Source organism: Columba livia, chromosome 15 (assembly GCF_036013475.1).
Source record: "Columba livia isolate bColLiv1 breed racing homer chromosome 15, bColLiv1.pat.W.v2, whole genome shotgun sequence".
Taxonomy (NCBI): Eukaryota; Metazoa; Chordata; class Aves; order Columbiformes; family Columbidae; genus Columba; species Columba livia.
In genome coordinates, this window is record NC_088616.1 from 8,270,082 (window position 1) to 8,279,063 (window position 8,982).

An 8,982-nucleotide genomic window follows, 5' to 3' on the forward strand; every position below is an offset into this window, starting at 1 on the left:
GGGGTCCTAGAGCCAAGGCTGGTGGCAAGGTTGGGGCTTGTGTCCCAGCTGTGCTGCTTTGCCATGTGGGCTTAAGCCAAGGGTTGGTTTACTCCAATCCTAACCACCTATAGAGTAGGGATAACGAGGCTTAATGATCTCATTATGTGGTGGTAGAATTAATCTTTATATGGCTCTTGGAAGAGCTAATTGCTGTTATAGATGCCATCAGGTGAGTTGTGTGTCTCCTGCAAAAGCTGACAGGCTGGGGGAGAGCAGAGTTGTCTGTTGGAGCAGCAGCATCCCAGCCATGCTTGCTCGAGGTGTGGGAGGATCCTGTGGCAGCTCTTCATCCCCAGGTGGACAGCTTCATCCAGCAGCTTTGTCTGCTCAGCTCTGAGGGGTCCTGCAGCACCTATGTCCATCATAGGGCAGGGTTGGCCAATTGAGCTTCTCGAGGACAACACAAGGCATGTCCTCCTGTCTTCCACAGCAAGGTGGGCCAAAACTGAGAGTGGAAATGGCCTGTTGACCAAGGCAATCCTCTTCCACAGCTTTGCAGTGGCTTCCCTGGACGTGTGCCAGTGCTCAACTACCAGCAGGTAAGTGCAGTACGTGGCATCAGCAGTCCTGTGCATCTCGGGGACTGCACGCAGTCTCCAGCCAGGGCATCTCAGCTTGCTGCCTTTCCAGTGTGGGCACTGGGGCAAAAAGCTTGGCAAGCCCAGAGAGTCTGCCCAGCCCCTGTCCTGGCACTGGTGCTGAGCTTCAGGACACGTTTCTGCCTGCCAATGTGTGCTATTGCTTTTGATGCAGCAGAACGAAACAAAGCTCAGCTCTGGAGTTGTTCCCCCCTACCTCAATCCCTGCCTTGGGCTGCAGGAGCTTTGTAGCATCTGACAGCTCCACAAAAGTTCACACTTCCCTGGGAAGTTCTGGCGTGGGCAGGATTTACACTGTTGTTTGGGTTTTTTTTTCTTTTTATAGAAGCCGCATCATCAGGATGGTACTCGGCATGGCTGGTGGTTTGTGTCTGTCACCGCTGCTTCTGCTGCCTGGCACCTCCTGACAAGCAGAGGAATTGCCCTAATTATGGGCTCTCTTGCATCAGCAGAAATGAACTGAGCAGGTATTTCTGAGCAGGGGAGCAAACGAGGGGGTCATTGTGAGTCATACAGCTGGTTGCAATAATTGCAAGGATGAGCCTTGTTTTCTGTTCAACAATCACAGCTGGAGGGTGCAGGGGTCACCGGGAGATGGCTGTGGGTGGCTGGATCCTGCTGCAATAGTAGAAGCAGCTCTTCAAAGTCCACTTGGGAGTTTCCCCTAATCTGCATCCTCCCATGTAAACCAGGGAAGACATCAGATTAAATCAGTGGAGAGAAAGTGGTTTGAAGCTGGGTAACTAAAATGTGCTGCATGTGTTTGTGTGTCTTCAGATGACGGTTACCTAGCACTAGCACCTCCCGCATCCTGGGAAAGCCTGCAGCCACCAAGGAGCCTTCCTCATCTCTCACTGATCAACCTGAGCTTTGAGGGCAGGAGAGGCCGATTATCCAGGTGGGAGCTTGGGATGCTTTGCTGCAATAGCCAGGAGCTGAACTAGAGCTGAGCAGGGCTCAGGAAGAGCTGGCAGGGTTTATCTCTGCGTTCCGTGCCTTGGTGTCAGTGTTTTCTAGCAAGCCTGTGAATGAGTCTTCAGGGTTTTGGTGGATCTACAGCATGGATGAAAAAAAATCCCCAAAAGCCGAAGAGGTTTGGAGCTCTTCTAGTTCTGGTTTTGATTGAAACTTACAAATTTTACAGGGGAAATAAAAATAAACTGGTGATCATTTGGGATCTGTAGCAACGCTGTGTTTCAGCCATGGCTTCCCACGCTGTTGCTGCTGATCTGGTCTAGCAGACCTGAGGCTGAAGCCTCTGCCCAGCCTTTATGCTTGCTTTGCATCAGCAAAACTGATCTTGAGTGCTGGGAACCAGATAGTGCAACACCCAGGCCCTGACCCTCTTACTCAGGTACCGGCTTTGCTGCTGCTGGAACAGCGAGGCCGGTTTGGTGTGAGCATGACGTGTCTGGGCAAGGCTCTGCCCCTTGTCCCCTTCTCCCTGTTCTTCCCCTGGTTCTGAGCCACAAGCTCTAATCACACCCATTAATCATCAAGCTGGGCTGCCTCTGCCCTGCCAGCTGGGTCCTATGCTGCCCCCAGCCATGCCCTGCTCCCCAGCGCCAGGGGCAGAGCCACCTCGAGCACTGGCAATACCTGGGGGACAACAATCCCTTCTCCATCACTGCATGGAGCAGAGCAAGTGTTGGGGCTGGGGGAACAGGGAGGGTAGGGGATGGCATTTCCCTGTGTCAGAGAGGACGGTTTCCCCGGTAATCCAGAAACTGCTGCTTTGATGTGCAGTATCTGGGTGACCAGAGAAAAGCACACACAGAGCTTGCTCGAAGCAAGCAAGGACATGCTCAGTTGTGATGTGGGCATGACTCTGCTGCCCAGCAAGAAGAGCTGTTTGCTCTCTCCACCTCTGCGGTTTGTGTGAGAGTCACTAACAGAGTAGGTGACTGTCACCAGCTGAGGTTTTGCTGCAGAGAAATCTAAGAGAAACCTCCCACAGGAGCTGGGTATCAAAACAGCCACCCCAGTGTCAGGGGAGCTGCTTCTTCGCACCCCATCCTCTGCAGCTCACCCCCCCGCTGCTTCAAATGCAGAAACAAGTGTGCAGAAATAAATACAGAAGGAAGGGAGTTCTTATTCTCTCTTACAAGATCTCTATTATTTCTGTATTTATTTCTGCATACTTATCACTTCTGTGCCACTTAATCAACCAACTTGGACATTACCAAATGAGAAGATCAGCCCTATTAATAATATTCTTGTCCCCTCTGTAGCTGGCTCTTTGTTAATAAAACACAAGGATGAGCACGGTCCCTGCATCCATCTGGATGTCAAGCAGGGCACCGAAGGGATCAGCTGGGAAAGCTGAAGCCTGGCTGGAATCTCTGTGCCAGGGGATGGAGGAGGCTGGCTTCCCCATGCCCTTTGTCTGCTGAGAGGAGGAAGAAGCACAAGGTGATGGGCAGAGAGGTGAGAAACCTGTGGCTGGCCCAGGAACGGTGTGTGGATGGGATTTGCAGGACATTACTCTTTCGGGAAGCTGCTGGGAGGAGCCGCGGGTGCATCTGGGCTTTGGAGCAGAGCTGCTGGCAGGGTAAGGTAAAGGGCTTCCAGGGCCAAAACACAGGCAGGAGGGGATGGCTGGAGCGTAGAGCAGAGCTGGGAGGGAGGGGGGCAGGATTTGGCTGTAGCCCAGCTGGGACAGGCAGAGCACATGAGACTGAGCAGAGCTGAGCAGAGGCAGGAGCAAAGGTGCCCAGGGCATGGCCCTTGTGAGGCTCCAGCAGAGGGAAGGGAAATGCAAAGCTCTTCTGCTAAAATAGATAAGTCTTTGTTTTTGGTTTGTTTTTTTTTTTAAAGAAAAAGCCTGGAAAAACTGGCTTTGCCACTTCTGGAGAACTTTAACATTTTCTGATCAGGAAGGAAAAAATGATATCACTCATGAAAAGCTGTGCTTGGCAGAAGCGTTACTGCCTCTCAGTGCTCTTTTGAGCAACTGTAGCATCGCCTGGCTGGTGTGAAGGACCTGAGATGATTCCTGTGAGGAACGGGAGGGTTTTCTCAGGTGTCTCCAAGCCAGGGAGCTGGGAAGAGGCAGCTGCTCTTTGGCAGACTTCCCTTCATCCATGTGCCACAATTCTGACATCAGGTGATGCTTTGTTTCAGAGGGACTTGGGTTTTTCTTCGGGTTTTGGTTGTGTATTTTGTGCTAAGACAGATTCTCAACGGACAAAAGTGATGATAATTATTATGATATGGAAACTTCACTGCTGGACTTTTTTCTCTCTTTACGTTAGTTTGCACCCTCACTGATAAAAGTAATTTTGGAGCAAATTTCCCCAAAGCTGGCATTTCTGGGATGTCAGCAGGTTCTCACCCTGGCTTTGCACTTGCTGGCAGGTGGCAGGAAATCTGTCTCATTTTTTCCCAAACAAGAAGACTATTTCATTAATCCCCCCAAGTGGGGATGTTCAATCAGATACTTGTGGAGGTTTGACTGCTCCAGCTAACTGTGGTCCCTGGGAAAGCTCCTGCTGGAAGCTTGTCCCATGAATCAGATACTTGCTGGGAAAGTTAATGGGAAAGATTCTGTCCTGCTCCTTCCCCCAGCCCAGCAATGCTGGCCGTGCCTCTGCCCTCCTGCTGAGAAACCTCCCCGTGCCAGGAGCTTCTCCACAGGTGGGACCACTCGGCCAGGGACAAGCGAGTTGGCTGAGGATGAAGCCTGAACATTGATCCTGGTCCTGCTTACTGCATCCCACTACTGGGATGCACAGATGGGGCATCAGGCAATGACCACCTACTGCTGCTTTCCATTCCACCTCTGTTTAATTTTCAATTATACAGAATTCATAAAACACACACCCATGTGAGACCGGACTTTAGGAGGGACTTTAATTGCACTTTAAATGCCCTTAAAGCTCCCCAAGCCACAACTACCACTGCATGATATTTCCTTGTGCCGCTTATAACAGCACTGGAGTGAAACTGTGGCAAAGCAGAGGACACAAGGGCTGGGCTATGGCCAGTGTAATTCAGGTTTGGGAGAGATTAAGATCTGTCTCACAACTCCAGAGCAGTGTGCTGTCAAGCTACCCACGTTAGGGTGTAGCTGGACAGGAGGGTTGCTGTGTTTAGTCCAGCTTGCTTCAATTATATTTGTCTTCCCTTGTAGCAATGGTGATATATTATTGTAATGCACATGGAAATTAAAGCAGAAATAGGCCAGGCGATGGTGAGGCTTGCTCCACCGTAAATACAGAGCAGGTCCCCTGACTCACCTGCTGTCTGGTCCTTCGTGGTGACTCCAGCCCTACCAAACAGCCTCTAGAAATGGGTGTCAGCCCTCCCAGCTTCTGCCCCAGCTGCCTGCACCCCCTCTTAGACAGGGATCGGCTCTCCTGACCCCATTAAGACTCTCCTGGGCTGGAACCCTCCTGGATGGATGCTCTCACGGGGGGACCCCAAGGATGAACATCCTTCCAGCTGGTAGGAGGGTGCGTTTCAGCACCAACTTCTCAAGGCTGAGTTGTATTTTCTACCTCTCAAGCCTGGACTTTTAAAGAGAAACCAACCTCCTGTTTTATAAGCATGGCAAGTGTTCGGTGAAAGTAACAGGGAAGAAGGGTGATGGTTTTCCCCCATACTGCATCCCTATTCAAGGCTTCTGCCTTCCTTTCTAGGGACACACACATATATGTGTGTGTATATATATATACGATGTGCTAATGACACAGGAGTCACGGCCAGTCTCACCTGAATCCCAGGGCCTTATGCTACTGGTATGGGGTGTGCAAGAAGAGCACAAAGCAACCAAGTCCATGAGACAAAAGAAATTCCATCATCATCTACATTCCCCAGGCAAGGTAGGGAGATGCCCACATACCTACTGAGGTGCCCAGGGTTGGATGGGGTTGGCTGCTGAGCCTGGAGACCACACACCCAGGCCAGAGCTGCAGCAGGTATTCCTAAGGAGACACTTGGACCCTGTTCCTGCTAATTTGTGCATCAGAAAAACAAAACCACGGGAAGCTGTTGAGGAGCATCACCTGCACACTGGGGGTAAAGCTGGTGCTGTGGGTGGCATTGAGCAGTGGATGGAGAAAGATGTGGTCCAGGGTATTCAGCACAGAGCATTGCCGTGGTTTTCTTCCAGCCAATCTGTGGCACAGCACATGGCTGGCATGGTCCAAGACTCAACTGGTGTTGCTGAGGATGGACCAGAGGACCCAGCACCAAGTCATCTTCAAACCATCATGGCTTTGCAGGATTTAATGTCACTCTTGTTCTTTCCCTGCCATTGCCCTGTTAGAGCTTCAAGGCAGGCTGGCTTCCCTCCTTAATAATGTGAGCGTGGGGCCACTGGCCTTGAGACACAGCAACAGTTGCCACAAATATCTCCGTCCTTGTACAGAGGGGTTTCAGCTCCCAGATGGACCTGCACCCCTAGCATGGCAGCAGAGATGGAGCGGGGAAACCCATCCCTGCCCACCCTGACCTCTCACCCCTGGGTCTCGGGCAGGCTGTGGGAAGCCTGGGGAGAGGCAGGGGAGCTGCTCAAAGCCCATGTGCTTCGAGGTGCTTTGGATGGGAGGCTGAAGGGCCAGCTTGGGTTTGGGGAAGAGTGGCTGTCTGCATCCAGGAGCACAAAGAGTGGTGTTCACTGGCAGATCACAGTGCCTGGCTTGAGCTGCACAGACTCACAGAGATCTTCACTCTCCAGTGCTACTCATCAAGATGCCCCTTGTCCCAAGGCTGAAGAAGTGACCAAGACTCACAGCAGCTCCTCATCAGGCTGTGACATGCCATAGGACAGTGCTTCCTGGGCAACCCTTAATCAAATCAGCTGAGCTTGTAGCCCCGGCTACTCATTGCTTGCAGAAGACGTCCCAGAGCCCTTGCACACTTGTCAAACTGGTGCTTGGTTATTGCCCTGTCATCGCTGTGCTTTGAAGGCTCCGTCACCAGTGGCACCTTCGAACTAAGCCCTTGTCTAAGGTGCAGCCCCCTGTGCAGCCTTGCTGGAGTGCAGCATGAGAATGGGCTGTACACAGTGTTGAAATCTCTCCCTGTTTACAGCAGCAGCAGGGGCAGTCAGTTTTAGCAGTGTTCTTCTGTTTTACTAGCAGCAAAACTGGGCGGGAGCCTGGCAGTGCCTGGAGCAGGGGACGGGACAGCAGGAGCTCCTCACTTCTTCGCAATCCTTCTCCAGCAAGTTGTTTAACCGGTCCAGCCCTGGCTTCCCCATCTTGATGGTGGGGCTGTTTCTACACGGTGGGAGTGTTCCCTGGATTCACAGATGTTTGTAAACTCCAATGCAGGAATTAACAAATTGGGGCTAATGAGCACAGCCTTCCCCAAGGTATGCGTGGACAGCTGGGGTGCAGGGATGGAGGGTGTTCCGAGGCCACAGCCCTGCACTGCTTCCTCAGCCAGACAGAAAAATAAAGATTTCAGCCTGGCCTGCAGCCTTCAGAGGTGCTTTGGCACCTGCCCAGAGCCGGCTGGGCTCGCAGGCAGGATGGCGGAGGGAAGACTGTCTTCCCAAGCCCCATCTGCTGTTGGGTGACATGAGCAGGGGGTACCTGGCATGGGCAGGGCTCGGAGCACAGCAGTGGGGACCCTGGCCACAGTCCCAGGGTGGGTACCCAGCACAGGGGAGGTCTGTCCTCCTGCCTCCCAAGAGCCTGATGCTGCTCAGAGTCCTGAGATGTGAAGCCAGGTGTGGAATTTCTCATTTTCAAGCCTTCCACTAACACCCCTGAAGACTAGAAGTGCAACTGGGTATTTATACCATCCTTCAACCACAGGAACGCTGGAGCCGCCAGGGAGGCACATGCTGAGGCTCAGAGGGCTCTGCACCACCTGTCTCCTCGCGCCAGCCCTCCCCAGGGCAGGAGCTGGCAGCAGAGTGTGCCCCAGGCTTTGGGAGCAGGAGCTGGGATGGTCCTGCTGAGCCAGCTGGGCTGCCTGGGGAGCCCGTCCCGAGGGCTGAAACTGAAGCCTCAGCCCGACTGAAGGGAGCTCAGCAAAGTCTGAGCACCCACCGTTCCATGGCAGCACCCTTCCCTCTTGGGGAACAGCCCTCCGACACACACAGCACCGCAGCCACAAGCAAGGAGTAGCAAGGGGCTCCCCCAGCTTGGAAGATGTTGGCACATTCTGAGCTCACCACTCACTTTTTGGGTCCCCAAAGGCAGCTCAGCCCCTATGCCAGTTACCCAGTCTCCTTCCCAAAGAAGGATTTTTGGGAGCAGGGTGGTTGCCATGAGCCCACTGGCTAGGACAGGTGCTTCCAGAGAGGGATGGAGAGGGATGAACAAGCCGTGGGCTTGAATCTGCACCAGCCGTCCCACTCTGTGCACTCCAGAGCCCCTGCAGCTCCTCTGATAAACGCAGGACGCACTTCTGAATCAATCCAAGCATCCACCTCTTTGGCAAAATGTCCCCTGTGCCACTTGCCCTGTGCAGGAGGGGCTGCCCTCTCTCCAGTCCCCCTCCTGCAGCAATGCATCGCACAGCCCGGAGAGGGGCCAAGCCTTCTCAGGGAGGATTTTTTACATCTTTTCCATTTTAACGGTGAACTTTCACAGAACACATGCAACATGCTGCTTTTTTTTTATGACCTGTACAACCGAAACATGTCCCCACCCCATCAGAAGGAGCTGAGGAAAAGATGATCAATTGAGTAACTTGGTCCTGATGGAACAAGTGGGTGAAGGCTGAAGACAGCAAGACTTCTTTTCCCCTAAAATCTAATCCAGTACATGCCTGGGAAGCAAAGGAACCTGCTCCCTGGAGCTGCCACTACTGCGATCTGAGAGGGACCAGGGAAAAACCATCTCGGTGCCTTCACCAGGCACCGGAGACGTGGATCCAGTTCGGAGAGAAGCTGACACCTCAGGGGTGCCCAGACTCGCCAAGCCCCGGCGACGGGAGCGGATGCTGCGGGATGGGGACCCCAGGATCGCGGCGCTGCCTGGCCCGGGGGGAGCGGAGCTGCCCGGAGCCGGGACACTCACCTCTTCTTCTGCACGGAGGGGCTGTATTTCCCTTTGTTGCGTTTCCTAAAGAGCGAGTGCATCGCGTCCCCGGCACGGCGCCCGCCGCGCTCCGCCTGCTCTTACCCCGCCGCCGCCCGCAGCCTCTGCGCCGCCACCGGGCCGGGCCCCGCGGGAAGGCGGGGACGGGGCTGCACCACCTCCTGCCTGCCTCCTGCCTGCCGCTGCCCGCCCCCTCCCGCAGCATCCTCCCCCAGCATCCTCCCCGCCCGCCCCCGGCTCTCCCCGGTTTCCAGGAGGGTTTTGGCGGAGCACAGCGCTCCCGCTTCCAGCCGTACCTGAAAGGGGCTCCGGCGGGGCTGGACTCCCCCAAAATGCGTGTG

The 8,982-nt window shown here is 54.0% G+C and overlaps 1 protein-coding gene and 1 long non-coding RNA gene across 3 annotated transcripts in view; one reads left to right on the plus strand and one right to left on the minus strand.

Annotated features, from left to right (window-relative positions):
* The window catches only part of PPL (periplakin), a 28,203-nt gene extending 19,423 nt beyond the window's left edge, over positions 1-8,780 (minus strand). For both annotated transcript variants that reach the window (XM_065030923.1, XM_013368032.3), the window contains exon 1: positions 8,621-8,780. In XM_065030923.1, the coding sequence (XP_064886995.1) occupies positions 8,621-8,682 (62 nt within the window). In that variant the 5' untranslated portion in view covers positions 8,683-8,780. The remainder of the gene's footprint in view (positions 1-8,620) is intronic.
* On the plus strand, positions 394-4,028 carry LOC110360997 (uncharacterized). Its single transcript, XR_002417273.2, has 3 exons — positions 394-581; positions 967-1,108; positions 1,419-4,028. It is a non-coding gene; the product is annotated as an uncharacterized LOC110360997 (long non-coding RNA).
* Positions 8,781-8,982: the final 202 nt, after the last annotated feature.